We start from the raw sequence: 22,372 nt of genomic DNA, 5'->3' as shown, positions 1-22,372 counted from the left end.
GAGGAATGGCAACCTCACCTCCCTTCATATGTTCAGGCAAGATGATGCTTTGATTTTATTTTACAATAAATAAATGGGTGGGATAGGCCTATGGACCCTTTAAACTTTATAATTTTATGACATATACATGTATATATGTACATATATATAAGTGTGTGTATAGTGTGTGTGTATGTATATACATGTATATATGTATGTATATATAACTGTATATGTGTGTGTATATATATATGTGTGTATGTATATATAATGTATATACATATATGTATGTATGTACAGTATATGTATATATATATATATACACACACATATGTATGTATATATGTATATGTATGTATATACATGTATATATGTATGTATGTGTGTGTGTATGTATGTGTGTGTGTGTATGTATGTGTGTGTGCAATGTATGGCTGTGAAAGTTGGACCATAAGAAAGGCTGAGTGACAAAGAATTGAGGCCTTTGAACTATGGTGCTGGAGAAGACTCCTGCGAGTCCCTTGGACTGCAGGGTGATCAATCCGGTCAGCCCTAGAGGAGATCAACCCTGGCTGCTCTTTAGAAGGCCAGATCCTGAAGTTGAAACTCAAATACTTTGGCCACCTAATGAGAAGGAAGGATTCACTGGAGAAGAGCCTAATGCTGGGAAAGATTAAGGGCAAGAGAAGAAGGGGATGACAGAGAATGAGGTGGCTGGATGGAGTCACTGAAGCAGTAGGCGTGAGTTTAAATGGACTCCAGAAGATGGTAGAGGACAGGAAGGCCTGAAGGAACGTTGTCCATGGGGCCGTGATGGTAAATTTTTTTGGATTGTTAACAAAGAATTAAAGGGAAACTAATATGGCCATTTCAAACTCATTTGTTCTCATCAGTCAACCATACCCTTCTGAGAAGAACACACACTTCTCCCAGAAGAACGAAGCTGAAGTCACCAGCCTGAGGATGACGGATGAGATTTCATCGAAACGTTGCCCTGATACCTCCAATTCTACGTGGGGAAAAACCTGAATGACCAAAGATCTACATACAAACACCCGTGAAAACCTCAGAAAACATATATATATTCCTAATTATAGTCTGAGAATTTAAAAGCTAGATTGCACTGTGCAACTGTTCCATCACTATTCCACATATTATTTATTCTGATTTTATTATTCTTATAAATAACTCAAGGCAACAAACATACCTAAAGCTTCTTCTATTTTCCTCAGAGTGCCTGGCCCAAAGTCATCCAGCCAGCTTTCATGGTGAGTCTAGAACTCAGTCTCCTGGTTTCTAGGACAGCACCATAACCACTACACCAAACTGCCTATTAATCTTGATTTAATGACTTACCTGTGAAGAAAATAATAAGTTGATGCAAAGTAAAATATAAGTTTCACATTATTGCTGGCTTTTTGTGTTATTGTTTCATTACTTTTAATTGACAAGGCTAACAAATCCCATAACCATACAATTTTCCAGTTATGGATGTATTTAAAGCCCCCCCCCAATTTTGGTTTATAACATCCTCTATTTTTTCAGCATGAAGCAGAAAATAAGTGTAGAGTCCATTAATGTATTTTGCATTTGAGCTTCATAGGATATGCCCATTCATATGTGAATGAATGTCTCTGTCTCGTTTCCATTCAGGATTTTGAATATTGAGATGGCAGCTACAAAACATAACAACAGCTGTCCAGCTATATCCTAAGACAGTTCTTGCTGAAGTTTTTGTTTGATTTTAAGCTTTATAAAAAGAATTGTAAAAACAAGACGAGAAGGAAGTTTTGGTTTTCAAACCATATATTTTTAAATGTTAACAGCCAAAGTATGCATCAACATACAAAAAGAATCATGTAACATTCATTCTGAGATAAATTGTGTAGAAAGAAAATGGAAAAAGCCTATTCATCATCTATTACACCAAGTGCTCATAAATTGGTCACTTTTTACTGGAAACCACAGGGCTAGTCTTAATAGTGAGTGCAGATCCTAATCATGAAAAATTGGGAAAGTTGGAAAGGAAAAATATCAGCAAGGAGTTCATAATCCTGCTTTACAATCTATACTCCAAGAGGAAGGGGCAAATCTTATCATGGATCAAGAATGGGAATCTAGTGGGTCTGGGATTATACCCATCTCTGACTTATGCATATGAATATCTCCTAGGCATATCAGACATTTGGATAAGTTAGTGGCAAGTACCAGAAACACAAATAGGAGAGGGGGGAAAAAAGCAAACTTTTAGCAAGTCAACCTTACTGAATCTTCCAATTTTAATAACATGGGAATGAATTTGTTTTTGACTAAAAGAGCATAGATACCTTGTACTCATGGCACAACCCTACTCCTAAAATTAGCAAAACATGTCACTATGTCTTAGTACACATTTGTTTGTAGTAACTTCTATAAATATTGTTGCCACATCCATGGAGAGAAGTGTTGTCAATTTATCACTGTTGGCCAGAATTATTTTTGCAGCTGTGGAGCAGGTTAATTGTGGACACTAAAAGATAGGAATGCAGAGTAAACATTCTTTATACCATTAATGCATGTCATTAAGGTCATACTCATTACTTTTAAAGATAGGGAAGCAAGTCAGTGAAGCATTCCTAGTGAGCAAAACCATCAGGTTAAAATAGTGTGGAGGGGACCATCGACACCTTCAGCATTATATGAAATGAATTGTAAAAGAAACATCTATAAATTCTTAATATATTTATTTGCAGATGGAGTATGTTATTAGCTGATCAATGTAGATACATGTAGACTATGGCTGGGCATTTTATTGAGGAGAAAGCAATTTTCAGTGTGAGAAATATTTGCCAGATGAGGTATAAAATTCAGTCATTGGAAAGAGAACACAAAAATCTAGATACACAAAATTTTATCTCTAGAGTAAGACTCTGAAGTGCATCTATTTTGCATATAAGGATGCATTTAGAGTACTTGGGATCAGCACATATATATAGATTGTGATTTCATGTACAGAACACTTATCCCTTCTAAAACATTACTGGAATATTTAATATTAGAGAATACATTAAGATTCTGTTTTCAGGCCCCTCATTCAGAACAAAAAACCCCCTACAAAACTGAATCATAGTGAAATCTTTCTCACACCAGAACTGTATCATTTAGAATTACAATATAGACAGTATGACAAATGTCTCTTACTCCTCTCTTCTTTGGAAATATTAGTGAAATGTACTATCTTTCACTTTTGCTATATGCCCCCTTTTAAGTTCCTATATTTACTGTATATAAAACAAATATTAGCATATGGAAATAGTGAGTGATTTTGAATATATCATCGGCCAGTCTACATAGACTCCATAAGCTCATAGGTAATAACAATCTTTTCCTTATAGGGTATCTTCCTATGTTACATAGCAAATTGCTTTTTCTATGAAGGGAAATTTGAAAAAGCCTTCCTGAATGAACCTCTTTAAAATGCATCAAATATTCCAGTGGGGATATTTCAAAAGGGGAAAAAAGCTCTTTAGATTCTGGCCATTGATAACTTGTTGATGTTCCTCAGGTGGCTGTAATGCTGAAAGTTGCAATTTGGCATCTTTTGTATTTCAAAACAATTTTGAGAACACTTACTGTATATTTTGAGGAAAAAAGTCTACAAACTTTTAAGTCAGGCAACTTAAGCACTGAGACATATTTATTTTCCATGGGAGAAGAAACCATTTTATTTATTGGGGAAATACAAACAGCCAAACATGAACAGTGACAATCCATGTGGATTCTGCAAGATCAAATATAATTTCTGTTTGAGATTCTATCATTCTATAAGATTTATTGGCTGTAACAGTGTAAACAGTTTTTTATGGCTACAGATAATGGATGAGCTGGACAAATCACATAGTCCTTAATGGTACTACAACTACATGGAGGGAAGTAAGCAGTGGTGTACCACAAGGTTCTGTCTTAGGACCAGTACCCTTCAATATCTTCATAAATGACTTAGATGAGGGAACTGAAGGGGAACTCATCAAATTTGCAGATGACACTAAGCTGGAAGGAAAAGCCACACCCCAGAAGACAAGCTCAGGATCCAAAAAGATCTTGATGGACTTGAACAATGTCCTATCCAACAAAATGGTATTTAATGTGGAGAAAAGCAAGGTTTTAAACCAAAGGTACAAGTATAGATTAGGGAAAACCTGGCTCAAAACAGTAATTGTGAGAGGGACTTTGGAATCCTAGTGGACAATCACTTAAACATGAGCCAACAATGTGCGGCGGCAGCACACTCCTTGGTTGTATAAACAGAGGCATAGAATCAAAATCATTTGAGGTACCACTTTATAAAGCCTTAGTAAGGCCACACCTGGAATGCTGCATCCAGGTTTGGTCACCACAGTACAAAACAGATGTTTGAGACTTTAGAAAAAAGGGAAAAGAAGAGCGACTCAGACGATTAAAGGCCTGGAGGTTAAAACATATGAAGAAAGGTTGCAGGATTTGGGTATGGCCAGTCAAGAGAAAAGAAGGACAAGGAGGGACATGATAGCAGTATACCAGTATTTGAGAGGCTGCCACAAGGAAGAGGGGTCAATTTATTTTCCAAAGCACCTGAAGGTAAGACGAGAAACAATGGGTAGAAACTAATCAAGGAGAGAAGCAACTTGGAATTAAGGAGAAACTTCCTAACAGTGAGGACAATTAACCAGTGGAACAGCTTGCCTTCACACTAGAGATTTTTAAGAAGTTGGACAGCAACTTGTCTGAAATGTATACAGTCTCCTGCTTGAGCAGGGGGCTGGACTAGAAGACCTCCAAGGTCCTTCCAGCTCTATACTGATTCTGATCTAGAGACACTGGTTTGGGAAAGGCTAAGGTAGAGTATTTCCTTTTCTTGCTAGTGTTAAGCATTGCCTTTAATTTGATGCCTAGAGTATTCTAACTGGGTAATTATTGTATGATATCTACTTGCTTCTGTATTCTGCATTTCATGGAATGGCTGGGTGCTTTCAAAACATTTGTGGATATGGATAACGATCCCAAACACATTCTTGAGTATGAATCCCAATTTAAAACATAACATACTGTACTTAAATGTTCTACACAGCATTTATTGTCATTGTGGTTAGTGTAAACTATATAAATCACAAAACAGTTCTTTCTGCATGGCAGTTTTCTGCCTGAAATTTATTAACAATGCTGTATTTTAGTATAAAGTCAGGGATATATGGAGAGTTAGCTATCATTGTTTTTAAGTACAGTGAGATACAAATCTTTATAATATAAATTACTTGCTGTTAGAAAAAAAGGGCATCTGGGTTAACTAGATAAGTACAAAAATCTATTAGCCTCTATAAATAATGAAATGCAAGAAGCTCAGTAATACAACACATACATTGGGTTACAGTATTTGAATATGTAATTGCAGACATGTGGCAGAGGCACATTATACGGGACAGGCAAAAACACTGAACACATTAAAAGTTTAAAAATGTAAGCACTTTGGGGGAATATGAGCACATGATATAAACATCAAGCAACACTCTGAGCAGACAAAAGGAGCCACTGACCGTTGTAAAGCATTCGAACCTGGCAGAAACCTGTCCAAACAGCTGCAGTGGGATACTGATTGATCGTGTTTTCATTCTTACTGCTCAAGTGCTGCAGACAGTCATCAGTCTGAGAAAAAGCCCAACACGGGCACCGTCAACCTCACAAGCGCACCCAGAAAGTAATTTAACAGATGCCTGGAAGAGTGCAGCACCACAACTTCCTCAATTAAAGCAAAGCAGGAATATTCAGTACTGGTGAATTTTTCTCAGCAGTGTGAGCTAGAATATGGAAGGGAAAGATTATGACATTTATAATGGAGTCCCAGAAATGAAAGGGATGATCTGAAGTCACATAGCAGATTTTAAGTATCTTTTTTATCAAGTAGAACAGAAGTCAAACATTTTTGATGAAAATTCTTAAGAGAAATATTTTTTGTAAAATGTATTTTCATAAAAGCTCTGCATCTGGACTGTATATATGTTAATCATAAGAAAACTCCACAGAATACATTGCTCACTCCTAATTATAGTTAGGAATAGAATCCTAGTCTATAAATAATATTACAAAGGATCTAGATACTTTTTTTGCTCCTAAATAAGTTTCTTTTATCAGTTTTTAATTAGATCAGAGGTAAATTCATGACTAGAGGTGGCAAAGTTGTTTGACTCTCATCTCCTGGTCATGGCATTCTTTTAAAGACATAAATAGGCCCCAATTACTGTTACAGAGTTAGCCCCATTGTTTCCTCTTAAATTGTTTTAATCATATTATATAAACAGAATTTTTTTTGCCAATGTAAACGAAGAATGATTTGAGTCAATGAAAATTATCACATCCATATATACAGGTAAAACTCAAAAAATTAGAATATTGTGCAAAAGTTCATGTATTTCAGTAATGCAACTTAAAAGGGGAAACTAATATATGAGATAGACTCATTACATGCAAAACAAGATAGTTCAAGCCGTGATTTGTCATAATTGTGATGATTATGGCGTACAGCTCATGAAAACCCCAAATCTACAATCTCAGAAAATTAGAATATTACATGCAATTAATAAAACAAGGAGTGTACATAGAACAATATCGGACCTCTGAAAAGTATAAGCATGCATATGTACTGAGTACTTGGTTTGGGCCCCTTTTGCAGCAATTACTGCCTCAATGTGGCATGGCATGGAAGCTATCAGCCTGTGGCACTGCTGAGGTATTATGGAAGACCAGGATGCTTCAATAGCGGCCTTCAACTCTTCTGCATTGTTCAGTCTCATGTCTCTCATCTTTCTCTTGGCAATGCCCCATAGATTCTCAATGGGGTTCAGGTCAGGCGATTTTGCTGGCCAATCAAGCACAGTAATCCCACGGTCATTGAACCAGGTTTTGGTGCTTTTGGCAGTGTGGGCAGGTGCGAAGTCCTGCTGGAAAATGAAGTCAGCATCCCCATAAAGCTCATCTGCAGAAGGAAGCATGAAGTGCTCCAAAATCTCCTGGTAGACGGCTGCATTGACCCTGGACTTAATGAAGCACAGTGGACCAATACCAGCAGATGACATGGCTCCCTAAATCAACACAGACTGTGGAAACTTCACACTGGACTTCAAGCATCTTGCAGTATGTGCCTCTCCATTCTTCCTCCAGACTCTGGGTCCTTGGTTTCCAAATGAGATGCAAAAGTTGCTCTCATCAGAAAAGAGGACTTTGGACCACTGAGCAACAGACCAGGTCTGTTTTTCTTTAGCCCAGGTAAGACGCTTCTGACATTGTTTGTTGTTCAGGAGCAGCTTGACAAGGGGAATACGACATCTGAAGCCCATGTCCAGGATCTGTCTGTGTGTGGTGGCTCTTGATGCACTGACTCCAGCCTCAGTCCTCTCCTGTGAAAGTCCCCATCACTTTTGAATGGCCTTTTCCTGACAATCCTCTCCAGGCTGCGGTCATCTCTGCTGCTTGTGCACCTTTTTCTTCCACACTTTTCCCTTCCACATAACTTTCTCTTAATGTGCTTTGATACAGCACTTTGGGAACATCCAACTTCTTTTGCAATTACCTTTTGAGGCTTTCCCTCCTTATGGAGGGTGTCAGTGATGGTTTTCTGCACAACTGTCAGGTCAGCAGTCTTCCCCATGATTGTGATTCCTACTGAACCAGACTCAGAGACCATTTAAAGGCTCAGGAACCCTTTGTAGGTGTTATGGCCTAATTAGCTGATTAGAGTGGGACACTTTGAGCCTAGAATATTGCACCTTTTCACAATATTCTAATTTTCTGAGATTGTGGATTTGGGGTTTTCATGAGCTGTACGCCATAATCATCACAATTATGACAAATCACGGCTTGAACTATCTTGTTTTGCATGTAATGAGTCTATCTCATATATTAGTTTCCCCTTTTAAGTTGCATTACTGAAATAAATGAACTTTTGCACGATATTCTAATTTTTTGAGTTTCACCTGTCTCTGGTGATGGGTGTAAACAGTTATAAAATATGAACTGAAAGGACCTATTTATTTAATTTGTATACCGCCACATGCCTTCCAAACAAGCATTACTCTGTATAATTCAAAATGCCTATCACTATAGAAATGGCATTGCAGGATGGAAAAAGTGGTGATGTTAAAAATCAATTAGCATTACAATTCTTAGTTTTTGATCAACTTTAATTCCTACATAATCTCACCACTACTGGTATATACATATAATTATAAACATGTGGCATCAGGAATAATGAAAAGTAAAACTGGCTGTTTCCCCTATATCTAATGATTGTGTGGGGTGGGTATAAATGTTTTTAACAAGCAGATTTATAGAAGAAATCACATGCTAGAACTTTTACCTCTCAATCATGTACAGGTGTAAATTATGTAAATATGGCATTATTTGAAAGTGATTTCTTTGTTCAATTGTCTTTTCAAATTAAAGAAAAATCAAGCAAAAAATGAGGAAACAAAACCAAATCTTGCACTATCTCAAGACCTGTTCCACTCTAGTTTTGATCAAGGATTCTAATATCTAATATACAAATTCAACTTAAGAGCAATTCAGTGCTGTATTAGGAACAAGGCAGTTTTAAATTTTGAAGCATTCTTCCAAAATAAGCAAAACTGGAAGATTGATACATTCTTGGAGTGTTATCATGTATAAAAACAACAACAAAATTTTCTATTTTCAGGAAGAAAAGCTTTTTTCTACAATATTTAATCTGGAATGAAATTTAAAAGAAATCTAAGCCCCTGAAAATAGGGGTATTTAAAAAATATAGACAGTAGACTTTCGAATATAATTCAGAGACACTGAATTTTTTTAATAATTCCAAAGGCTAGGAACTCCAGCATAACACTAGTCATGAAGAATAATACATCCAGTGATTATTTAATCTTGCTTACTGTTTTTGTTTTTAACTACAAGGTAGCCGCCATTTCATCATTTTACACAATTATCAACTTAATTTTAATTTACAAAGGCAATTAGCACTTGAGGCTTCCAAATACTAACAAAATACTGATATTTTCATTGTTTGATGAATGATGTTTTTGCCATACCTCCTACTAAATTAATGGATATTTTTTTTTAAAAAAAATCAATTTGTAATTGTTAAAAAGTGGAGGTGGAATACATTTTTTGAAAAGTTTGGTGTTCTTTGCATCAAAATGAATTCCTTGGATTCAAAATGTAGTCTGGTTCTCAGTGACTACATTTTCAAAAAAAAAAACTTTGGGTTTCCATTTACAGCTGGATTTAAACTTTGCCCTTAAAACAAAATTCTCCATTATGGCTATTACAGTTCAGGAAACTCTCATACAGCGAACTGATTTGTTGGTAAATAAGAAGAATTCACGATTCAGTAGTACAGGTGCCATTAATGAAAATAATCATAAATCTGATTCACAGAATTTATAAACAGACTTTCTTGAATTAATGCAAAAATATATTTATTACAAGCTCTAACACATCCTTCTGTATACCAAACCACAGTTCACTGAAAGAGAGACAAATAGGTACAATGTTTTCTGAAAGCCATTCTTGTTTTCTTCACATCCTTGAAGGCTCAAGGTCTCTGTCTTCTAGTAAATTTATCAGGAAGCCAAAGCTGTCTTTTACTGACTCCATGTCATCCAAGGAACAGGGTTTAAGTATCCAACGTTTCCCTCGTGCAAGTGGTTCAAGTTCCAAATACTTTTTGATCTATTTAAGAAAGAGAAAAAGAAGCATTTTTTTAAAAAAAAAATAGTTCTATTTATTTGCTGGCTTACAATTTATTCTTTACAAAATAGAAATGGCTAGATGCTCATTTTGGAAGTTATTTCCTGCTGTTCTTGACACAAAATTGATGTTATGCACTGCATATGTTTATGTTATGGATAACTAGTTTGTCTAAATGCTACTTTTCTCTTATACAATACATTATACAATTCGTTTCTAAATTAGAGACACTAGAGATACTTTGGATGAATAAGTATGTTCAAATTCCCCAAGAGAAGATATATTCACAAAGCCAAAACTAATTTTAATGAAATAGACAAACATTAAATTCCACTTAAAGTTATATGACAGGAAATATTCAGAATGATTATTAGTAAATAAGACAATTTTGTAATTTATTCTTTGTAATTTGTTGCATGTCAATATCCCTCAGACAGCAGATTGGAAATTATTTAATTCACTGGATTCCACACAACCTAAAAGTTACAAATCAAGTATAAACAGCTATCAAAACCAATTCAATGTGCGTTTCTGAAAGCATATATACATTATGCAATGCCAAGGATTTCTCTGCATTTAAATGAATTGATTGGCGAGCATTTATGGGAATTGTGGGTGTGAATTTAACCTTGAGAGCACCAGACTAAGAAAGTCGTCATAAAATAAGAATCATTCAGATTTCAGTACAGGTGATGGTATGACGAAAGCTGACTTCTTTCCAAATTCTACACCCAAATATGAAATATGAAAAGTAAAGAAAGAGCCCAATACAAAGTATAAAATGGTCTTCTTCTTCCATTCCACTCACAAACTATAGAAGTTTTCTTCAACTTAAGGTTGAGTTCTGGTGACTTACTGCAGACCTTTAGGTGGTATTCTTGGCAATAATATAGAAGTGGATTGCCTTTGCCTGGGATGTTTTCCCAACTTTTTAGTAAAGTCTATAGACCTGGAATTTTGTGGAAGTCTTCCACTCACAGAGTAAACAGGTTTAAATTAGTTGAGTCTTACTACTAATAATAAAATCCAATAATAAAATAATATCCACCACATCTGAGGACAGCAAATGACTTAAGGGATTTTTATTAAGTTCCCTTCCCAGCATTTGCAGTCTAAGTTATCCCATTAACTTTGTTTAGTGGGGCAACTGATCCTGAGGCTTTATTTTCCCCTAAATGTTTAGATGAAGATAGCATATAGACTAAATTGTGAAGAAGGTGATTCAATGTATACTCTACCATCTAAAAAATACTGTACATTTTACTATATAATAGAGATATGCCCCTTTAATTCTTCTTCTTGTATACCAATAAATTGTAGAAATATATTAAGAAGAAACTTACTAATAGCTAATACTAAAGCATTAGTATTAATAGTATTTAATTGAATTCAATTAAAATACTTAATTTAATTAGTATTAAATAGTTAATACTATTAAAAAAACTAATACTAATGCAAATGTACTGAAGAAGTCAATGATGCTAGAAGTGGTTAGTGCAGGGGTGTCAAACTGATGGCCCACGGGCTGGATGTGTCACGCACAGACCACACCCACCCCGGCTCCGCAAAGGCAAAAAACATCATGACACATCACGATAAGGCATGTGACACAATAGAGTTTGACACCCATGGGTTAGTGGAACAAAAAGAAGGGACAAGCAAAGAATACACTGGCTTGATACCATCAAACGTTAGATGATAGATAACTTTTATTGTCTTTTTTTACTGTGGGCACACTGGCACACATTAAAAATGAAATTCTGTTGCCTGCTCTCAAAAGTGTACACATACACAACACACATATAAACATGCTATATACATACATATCTATACCTACACTATATAAATACATATACATAGTAATCACTGTCCATCTTGCCTGCCTTTTCTGATCTGATCTGATCCAAAGATGAAGATTAAACAACTGAAAGAAGCTGTGCTTGACAGGGAAACATGGATAGCATTTGCCTATAAAGTCACCAAGAATAGGACACAACTGAACAGTAAAACAACAATACTAGTAGCAACAACATCAGATACCATATCTTAACCAAAGTGCTATACAAACTACCACAACTGGAATCAGAATTTCCATTGCTAAGCAAAGTGATTGTTAGGTGAGTTGTACCCAAGTTCATAACCTTTTTTTGCCATGGTTGTTAAGAAAATAATTGCAGTTATTAAATGAATCATACGGCCATTAAGAACATCCAGCTTTCCACATTGACTTTGGCTGGAAAGGTCACAAATGGTGATCACCTGACGCTGGGACACTGAAACTGTTATATATAGATGCCAATTGCCAAGTGCCTGAATTTTGATCATCTGACTGAGGGGATGCTGTGATAGTTGAAAGTATGAGGACCATTTATATAAGTCACTTTTTCAGTGCCATTGTAACTTCTAATAGTCACTAAACAAATGGTTGTAAGTCAAGCATTACCTTTATTAAAAGCAGTTCATGAGATTTCTCAACAGAATGCACATATATGGTTAAGGTACCTGGAGAATTTATAGAGCAGTAAACAACACTTAAATAGAGTTCCTTAATTTTGATAATCAATGCCAACACTTTCCTTTTTATATCAGGCGCATGATGTTAAGAACAGGTCATTACATCAAACCTTTGTGATGCTACCACGTACTTCAGAAGATCCAAAGAGAACTTTATCCAAATGTAATTCCAAATGCAGGGGAGAATAAATTCATGTTTAATAGAGCTGTACAAATCCTTTGAAAGAGATGCTTTGCAACACATGGGAATGCACATGTTGCATCTCTTTCTAACTGCGGTACTTCTAAAGCTTGTACATCTGGTTTGGAAGCTATTTCCAGCTATTTTTGCATATTCAGCAAAATGGATGAACATGCACACAGATGCAAAGAAAGTCAGTAGCATCTTCTGAAATAACCGCACAAGTCTTGCCTATGATGCAGCTCTGTACATTTTCAGTTTCCATTCCAGTTGCAGAACGTTTTTTTCCCAAAGATTTACTCAGCCCTAATATCTACTCAAGATAAACTCTGTGTATGAAGTTTACCACTTGGTAAATTTAATAATATGTATTAATTGTGTTGGTTATGATTATGAATATCTGACATATATTTGAAATATCTGACAGATATTTGAAGTGAAATTCTTGCAAAATGATGAAATAAGCCATGTACTGTGATTCCCTGAGCTCGGTTCTCGGGTGCAGATGCCTTCTGGAGAAATGCAGGCCGGAGCTCCATTCTCAGCTGCAGAATGAAGCTCCTCCTTTGGCCACAGAAGAAGTGGGCCGACGAGGTAAGTCTCAATCCATGGGAGGCCTGGGTGCAATTGTAAGCTCCACCCCAACCCTAGCTTGATTTTTAGGCATGCACCTTGCCCCAAAAGTAAGGCTCATTTTCGGGGTAGGTCTTACTTTCAGGGAAACACGGTACTATACCTCATTTAATTACAGTCAGTGTGACTTACAGTAACCACAGGAGCAACACTGGGACTGGAATGTACCCCAGAAACAAAATAAAGAACCAATGGATCACTGAAAATAGTAACATTTCAGTAAGTAATGTTTAATTTGTCCCATCAAAGCTTGAGTCTGACTCCTTATTATAACTAAAATACAACCTAGTTAGGATAATGATTTCATAAAATTTGTTACCTATTCTACTTTAAGAATTTGAATTGCTCTATAATGCAATGTTCTTAATAGCATTGTGAAATATACGTCTGACATACCTGAAAATGAAGCTGGATGTGAATGTTAAAACTCTGACCATACTTTTCAGCAAAACTGATCACAGTGGCTCATTTTGGCAAATCAAACTGTGAACAATATTCAGGGTGAAAACAAAACAACAAAAAAACACCTTTAACTTAGTTGATAACAAAGCCAGTTAATACTTAGCCGACTAAAAGTAATGAACTGAGATTTTCATAACCCTAATTTTAACATTTTAACATTTTAAGTCTGACGAACATAACCTACAGCTAGAATGTTATTAACGAGATGAGATCCATATTTGCCAAATAGATAGATAGATAGATAGATAGATAGATAGATAGATAGATAGATAGATAGATAGATAGATAGATGTAGGTAGGTAGATAGATAGATAGATAGATAGATAGATAGATAGATAGATAGATAGATAGATAGATAGATAAAGGTAAAAGGTAAAGGTTCTCCCGCACATGTGTGCTAGTCGTTTCCGACTCTAGGGGCCGGTGCTCATCTCCATTTCAAAGCCGAAGAGCCAGCGCTTGTCCGAGGACATCTCCATGGTCATGTGGCCGGCATGACTAGACGCCAAAGGCGCACGGAACGCTGTTACCTTCCCACCGTAGTGGTCCCTATTTTTCTACTTGCATTTTTACGTGCTTTCGAACTGCTAGGTTGGCAGAAGCTGGGACGAGTAACAGGCGCTCACTCTGTTACGCGGCACTCGGGATTCAACCCGCCAAACTGCCGACCTTCCGATCGACAAGCTCAGCGTCTTAACCCACTGAGCCACCGCGTCCCTCAGAGATAGATAGATAGATAGATAGACAACTGTAATTGCCAGTTTTTACTGTGACTTGATATATAATTAGCTCCTTATTTCTTTTCTTGCATTCTAACTACTATATATTAAAATACTGTATAACTGCCATTAAAAATGGCACCAATACAGAACAAGTTTGCTAAGAAATATTCTGATCACTGAATGAAGTTAATGAGTTTTAATTCCCAAACTCACATATCAGAGACAACCAATTACCCTGTCTGAAACACAGACTTGTAAAACTATCAAGTAATTGTAAAATGGTCTGCTACACACGAGTAAGATGTTGTTTAAATGGCTTGTTTGACTAGATGCATTCACCATGAAATTGATTCTGTTAAAACAGTATTTTAAAACCATGTTTACGTTAACTGCATGGACAGAAAATGAGAAAAAAATCTGGCATTATAAAGGGTGGGTTAGGTATGAGTCCAATTTTATGAGGTCGAGGGTTACTTGAATGAGAAACTCATCAACTGTGGTCATGCCCCACACAGGAACTAAGGAGTCTGCATACAATTAAGTTATGCTGCTATTTCTATCTCAAGGACAATACTGTCCTTTCTAAACCATCACAAAAGCATGCATTTAAATTACATGGCAAGAGGAACTTGCACAAATCCCTTATCTTACCCCATATATATATATATATATATATATATATATATATATATGTATGTATGTATGTATGTATGTATGTATGTATGTATGTATGTAGAAGTAACTATGTAAAAATACTTATATTTCATTCTTCAAGTAAAAGCACTACTGGTAACTGTAGTTGTGTATGATTGGATAATAATAGTAACAGCAACAATAACAACAACAACAACAACAATAAGAAGGGACGTTTGAGGTCCTCTAGTCCAACCCCCTGCCCAGGCAGGAAACCCTATACCATTTCAGACAAATGGGTGACCAGTCTCTTCTTAAAAATTTCCAGTGTTGGAGCATTCACAACTTCTGGAGGCAGGTTGTTCCGCTGATTAATTGTTCTAACTATCAGGAAATTTCCCCTTAGTTCTAGGTTGCTTCTCTCCTTGACTAGTTTCCATCCATTGCTTCTTGTCCTGTCTTCAAATGCTTTGTAGAATAGCTTGACTCCCTTTTCATTGTGGCAACCCCTGAGATATTGGAACATTGTTATCATGTCACCCCTCGTCCTTCTCTTCATTAATCTAGATTCCAATTCCAGCAATTCCAATTCCTTATATGTTTTAGCCTCTAGTCCCCTAATAATCTTTTTTACTCTTCTGTGTACTCTTTCTAGAGACTCAATATCTTTTTACATCGTCGTTACCAAAACTGGATGCAGTATTCCAAGTGTGGCCTTACCAAGGCATTGTAAAGTGGTATTAACACTTCATGTGATCTTGATTCTAATCCTCTGTTAATGTAGCCTAGCACTGTGTTGGCTTTTTTGGTAGCTGCAGCACACTGCTAGCTTATATTTAAGTGATTGTCCACTAGGACTCCAAGATCCCTCTCACAGTCACTACTATTCAGCAAGGTACCACCTATACTATACCTGTTCATTTGGTTTTTCCTGCCTAAATGTAGAACCTTACTTTTTTCTCCATTGAATTTCATTTTGTTAGATAGCGCCCAATGTTCAAGTCTGTCAAGATCCTTCTGTATCTTAAGCCTATCTTCTAGAGCACGGGTGTCAAACTGCCAGCCCCTGGGCTGGATGCATCATAGCGAAACCACGCTCACCCCATTGCTGGCAATGGCAAAAAAGTCGCAATACGTCGTGACACATCATGTGGCATTGCGAGTTTGACACCCCTGTTCTAGAATGTTGGCTATTCCTGCCAGCTTGGTATCGTCTGCAAATTTGATGAGTTTCCCCATCTATCCCCTCATCCATATCATTGATAAATATGTTGAAGAGCATTGGGCCCAGAACAGAGCTCTAGGGCACCCCACTACACACTTCCCTCCATGTAGATGCAGTTCCATTGAGGACCACATGCTGAGTACAGCTGGTCAGCAAGTTACGAATCCATCTGGTGGTGATGCTGTCTAACCCACATTTTTCTATCTTATTAAGTAGGTTGTGGTCTACCTCAGGGCTTTTCAACCGCATGTAGTGTGGGGATGAGCTGAAGTGGCGACAACTCAGGACAGGCCTGTGGGAGAGCCAGCTGGAGCTGCAGTGTTGCCAGGGCTCTGCCGAGCACCCATCATCTGTGCCAGACTCCAGGTGACTGGTGCTTCTGGAAGCTGTGCACAGCCTGGGGAAAGGAGTCAGTTGCAGTTACACTGAAGACAACAGGAGGAGGAGGGGATAGACATGCCTGCAGGGTGTTTACATTTGGCCTGGCGCCACCCTGGAGACAGATGGAAAGTGGAGGGGCAACCCCATATTTTTAAGCCTAGCAGCACCTGCTGGAAAGCTTCCTGCTCCCCCCCCCCGCAGCTACCTCCTTCAGAGCCGTCCTGATTCCAATGCACCTGCTGGCATGGTAGCAGACAAGAGCACTGGGTGAGCTGCGTTTTGCAGAATGAAGCAAACAGATCTATGCCAGTAGGCCGTCAGTATTAGGAAAGCTCCAAAGGAGGTAGCTGTGGGGAGGGGGGGAGCAGGAGGCTTTCCAGCAGGTGCCGCTGGAGTAAACCTGGGCAGCATTTGAATGCCACTGACAAGCTGCAGATCTGAGGTAGCCTCGACTCCTGCCCACTTCCTTGGCAGGGCGAGCGTGGAGCGCATGGCCTTTAGTTGGGACTGCTGGCATGGCAGCAGGTGGGAGGGCTGGGGAGTGCCACTTTGCAGGATGGAGGTACTTGCAAGTTACACCCCAACTATGGTGAAGAGCAGCCACTGTGTCTATGCCCAGGGGGGGGAGGAGAAGGAAACGCAGGGCCCACTGTTATTCAGGAGTTTCCTTTGATTGGGAGAGTATGGCTTGACTCTAGCCAAAATGCAAATCCCTCTCTAAACAGGAATTTGAAGGCTCTATCTTTGTGACCATGCAGTTCTGAAATCAATGGGCTGCTGCTGGGCAGGAGAATCAAAATAGGGTGGAGTCTACCATGGTTTATTGATTGCAAAGTTTTCCTTGGGTTTTCCCATCCCTTCCGGGGCTATTAAAATCACATTGGCAAGCTCTGAACTGAACTGGCTGCAAACTACTCGACTGGATTTTAGCCTAGCCCCTTGTGCAATCCCAGGCCTCATTCTGGAGGTAAGAGGATGTAGTAACAGGATAGAGCTGCAAAATTGATTTGTGACTTATTCTTGCCTTTAGCAGCAAGTTGTTCTTTGAAGACTTTGCTAGCAATCTGCAGGCTGTGAACTTTCCTTTCCCCCTTGAGGAAAGAATTCAGGAGTGCTAGATTTATTTTTCCTGCTAATTACAGTATACTTGTGGGTTTTTTAAGGAGCTTATGAGAAAAAGATGTGAAAATTAAAGGATGTATGGATTGAGTTGTAAGACAGGGAAGGGAAGTATATGGACTTATGTACTTCCAGTTGCTGACAGGTGTGCCACTAATATTCTGACTGGACACCTGCATGCTCTCAGGGCCCAAAGATTATCTTCATTCTTCATAGGGCGGTATTGTGGATTAACTAAATTTTTCTGGGTTCTGATTTTAAGGTGAGTATCTTGAGTTATGGAGGCCTTTGATCTTCTTAAATACATAATAATAAAATAATGAGAACTAAAGGCTCAAAGGAAAGGCAGATTAGAAAGAACGAGACCTTTTGGGGTCTTCAATTCCCCTCCTGTTAAGAGTTCCTTAATAAGGTTTGCTCTTCCTTCCTAACATCAATAAAGGTGGTTTTTCCAGAAAACATGTGAAGAGCTATAATTAGTGATTTAACTATGTTTTCTTTTTGGCTGTGTTTTAATTTATATATAATGCATGTTTAATTGGGGAGGGCTTGGAGAGGAGAAGTGGCCAATATGGAGGCTGCACCTTGCCCTCCAGATCTCTGTCTCCCCTGCATATCTCTGGAGAGAAGGAGGGGGTGGCAGGGGAGCTGTGTGAACAAAGGCTGCACCAACAAGCTGGCATCCTTACCACGCATGATTGGAAATGGGAATTCCCTTTCAATAAGGACCAGTCTCCCTTGTGCAGGACCCAGGAGCGCTGCTCCCCTGCTGCCTCCTCTTGCTCTCCAGAGATCTGTCAAGACAGAAGTTGGACTTGGAGGAAACTGCTTCCTGCAAATGTCCTCCACCTCCTGCTTTGCTGGGAAGGGTCACTGGACAGGGAAACACCAATGATGCCTGGGATTGGGAAAAGAACATCTCTTTAGAGTGCTATATACACACACACACACACACACAAACACACACAAACATTCCAAGCTTGGAGACTTGTATCCACATCTGAGCTAGCAAATTGCCAATCATGCCTGGGCTTGGGGAGAAGGCCCTCTCCTTCCTTTGTGGATAAAAGTCTCCAAACCTAGAATGCTGTGTCTGTGCATGTGTGTGTGCATGCGCTTGGCTGCTAGCAGTCTGGGGAGGCGAGGAGTTTCTGGGGCACCAAGTTGTCCCTACATCAAGTTAGCCAGTGCAATGTGTTCCATTCTGACCCAGCTGTCTTGAGTCAGCTATGTCCAGCGAGTGGGGTTGAGCAGGCCACGCCCACCTGCTAGGCGACTGGTGCTACTCGAATATTGCCATATCCTAAAAGCGGTACAATCTCTGAAAAGGTTGAAAAGCCCTGGTCTACCTTATCAAATCCCTTACTGAAGTTCAAATAAATTATATCCACAGCATTCCTCTGGTCCACCAGTTTTGTCACCTGGTCAAAGAATGCAATAAAATTTGTCTGGCATGATCTGCTTTTAACAAACCCATGTTGGCGTTTGATTATGACTTTGTTTGCCTCTAGGTGTTTGCCGATTTGTTGCTTGATTATCTTTTCCAGAATTTTCCAAGGTATTGAGGTCAGACTGATAAGTCTATAGGTTCCTAGATCCACTTTCCCCCACTTTTTTGAAGATGGGGACTACATCAGCTCTTTTCCAGTCCTCTGGTAGTTCCCCAGTGCTCCAGGATCTTTGAAAGATATAGTTCAGTGATTCTGAGATCACATCTGCCAGTTCCTTCAGAACCTTGGGGTGTAATCCATCTGGTCCAGGTGATTTGAACTCATCTAGGGTGGACAGGTGCTCTCTTGCCATTTTATTGCCTATTTTAATTTGTGTTTCTAATCTGTTTTTACGGTACTGTTTTGATAGGTTGGACTGTTTTTTTCTCTTTTTGTAAAGATGGATGCAAAAACAGATTTTGTTCTTTAAACTCCTGATTGTAGCTAATGCAGCATTTGAGGGGAAAAAAACCTATATTGCAAGGAGAGTATATACCTTTAGTATATGCACTGAACATAAGAGCTCTTTCAAATTAAAATGTCTATTCTGCTACTCTATTCTTACAGTAGTTAATAAGATGCCAATGAGAACCCCAAAGAGGTTAAGAGATCACATCAGCATCACCCTGATCATGTATCCCAACAACTGGTATTACAAAACATAACTTACTGCCTTCATAACTAGACACTGATTGTCTTTGCATTAATGACAGTACTTGTTACATAGACAACCCAAGTTTACCACTCAACACATTCAGCATAAAATTGTTGCAAGTTTCACCATAGTATATTTACATGTTTTCACATGTACACCTGTATTCACATGTATCATTTTAGAAAGCAGCCCTCTACTTGTATCTACCATTCTTCCCACCCTTATCCTGGAGATGCCTCAATGGTATCTTTAAGTATTATTGCATCTAAAACATATTTTAAAATAAAAACATAAGAATGTTCACAAACAGAAGTTGTTCTTCTTCTCTGCTAATGCTACAGATATCATCGAATACTGAATGCTATGAAACAAACTTTGAACTACTTTATCACAATTGATGTCTTATTTGAACTTGGGGGGATTATACTTTCCTTCTAAAAAGTCTGAAAGAAAATAATAATCTACATAACTGGAAAACACTATGTACAACTGCTACCGATTTAGGGCACATCCATGTATAAAATACTTATGGTACTACAGTGACCTTATTATCTTAAAACGATTGCCATTCTAGAATTAGATTGGATCCAGACGTATAATGCACCCATTCAAATTGATGAGGCTTAACATAAATAATAAATAATTTGGCCAATTGACTGGATCAGGTACATATATTATATTCATCCCATTACATTTATTTATTTACTTGTGATTTAAATTTTTTTCCCCTAATCCAAACTGTAGCCTTTGGAAATTCAAGATGCTAAATTGAATAGAAAGCAATGAGGGTAACAATGAAGAATAAATATGTGTAACACAAAGATTTGTGGGACATAACGGAATAACACATTTGTTAGCTGATTTCAAAACAGAGAAGACTTGAATTCTGGATCTCCAAAAGCTTGACGTTGTGCCACATGATGTTTAGCGTCTATTCCATAAGTCTAAGCATACTCTTTTACTTTACAGCTGCAAAATTGCAGGAATGAATCTTGTCCTTTATACCATATACAGTGTGTCACCTAGGAAGACTAAAAAAAGATAGCTGTAAGAAACACAGCTTCAGAGTACGTAATGGAATAAAAAAATTCGTTGTTTGAGAAGGGTCACAGCAAAAATTGGCATTATATATAGTCCTTGCTTGCCAATTGCCTTTTTAGCGACCACTTGAAGTTAGAACAGTTGGGGAGGAAAACGGCTTTATTCCAACCTTTGTATTTATAGCTATTGCAGCATTATGCTGTCATGTGATCCTCATTTGCAAACTTCACAACCAGCTTCTGACAAGCAGAATTAATGAAAAATGTGGAGGTGAAATTGCAAGTTGTGGTTACATGATGTCTCATTTAACAATTGCAGTGTTTCACTTAACAATAGAAGAAGTGAGGATGTAAGTCCAGTGTAGTCATATGATGTTTTCCTTAGTGACCATGATGCTTAGCAATGGAGATGTCAATTGTGGCTGGTAAGCGAGGACTATCTGAATACATATGAAAAAAAATGTTGTATTCAATCAATTTTATATTCATATTCTAGCCTATAAAATTGTCACTATATTTGTAATAAAAGTATGTGGAAATTGATCAAATATGCTACTGTTAAACTGATAGTTGACAAAAAGTGTCATTCCAAGAACTGGCCATAAATTAAGGAGAACTATCAGCCTGAAAGAGAAGAACAATCACAGTTTCACAGACAGTATTACAAAAACTGAAACTATGTTGAGAGATAATAGCAATGCAGAATATTCTTTTGCATTCCACAGTACTTTATGTATGAATTTGCGCAGTTCTCTGATTGAAGAAATAAAGCTCTTGATGAAACAATAATTTCAAAAGGCAGGGGAAAAAGAATTCTAGCTGAAGGCCAAATGAATATCACCAACTGTCAATAATTCTTAAAGAATGTTCATGGCAGTTCATGTATTTCTGGAAGCTGGAGAAGAACCACGGCTATTCCAACAATTAATGATTTATAATTTAACCTAGTGTTTATGGATAAACATAGGTGACAAGAATTCTGCCTCCCATGTCGAACTAAAGATCTTAGGAAATGAAACAGTAGGAAACATCAGCCAAAAAGTCCATCAAGCACACTATCTACGGACTGTATCGAGGCAAGATAGACAAACAATTAGGCAACATTAAGAAATCCTTAAAAACTCGACTATCTGTATCATTTGAATCTTATGGAGATTCTCAAATCTGACTTACATCCTGAAGGTACTAACTTCAAAATATTATAATTTGGCTGCGACAGTTAACTTCATTGCATATACCCTGGAAAAACTACTGGGATAAAACACGAGTATGCATAGACTAATAGATAGGTACGAATCATTTATTTATGCCTAAAATTCCGATACTCAATGATATAAGGAAAAGATAAGGTGTATTAAATTTTAAAATCAACTACTGTACTTGTTGAACCTTGTTCTCCTATTTTCTATCATCTTAGGTTAGAGGAGTATAAGTCCTTATAAATCTTAACCATCAGTATTACATTTTTGAACAATGAAGATATAACCCCCTCCCAGTTTTGCAGGGTTGTTTTTTTTTTAGAAAAGTATGCAGTTCATATAAAAGCAACACAGAATTTGACTAAATCAGGCCTGGTAAAGCACAGAACTAACCTATTTTAGTGTTA

The 22,372-nt window shown here is 37.7% G+C and overlaps 1 protein-coding gene across 1 annotated transcript in view; it reads right to left on the bottom strand.

Annotated features, from left to right (window-relative positions):
- Positions 1-8,702: 8,702 nt before the first annotated feature.
- ARL15 (ARF like GTPase 15) overlaps positions 8,703-22,372 on the bottom strand; it is a 166,952-nt gene continuing 153,282 nt past the window's right edge. Inside the window, exon 5 of the mRNA XM_083355549.1 lies at positions 8,703-9,693. Within this exon, the coding sequence (XP_083211675.1) occupies positions 9,541-9,693 (153 nt within the window). The 3' untranslated portion in view covers positions 8,703-9,540. The remainder of the gene's footprint in view (positions 9,694-22,372) is intronic.

The sequence above is a fragment of the Vipera ursinii genome, assembly GCF_947247035.1.
Source record: "Vipera ursinii genome assembly, chromosome: 2".
Classification (NCBI taxonomy): domain Eukaryota; kingdom Metazoa; phylum Chordata; class Lepidosauria; order Squamata; family Viperidae; genus Vipera; species Vipera ursinii.
This window is presented reverse-complemented; position numbering and strand designations above follow the sequence as displayed.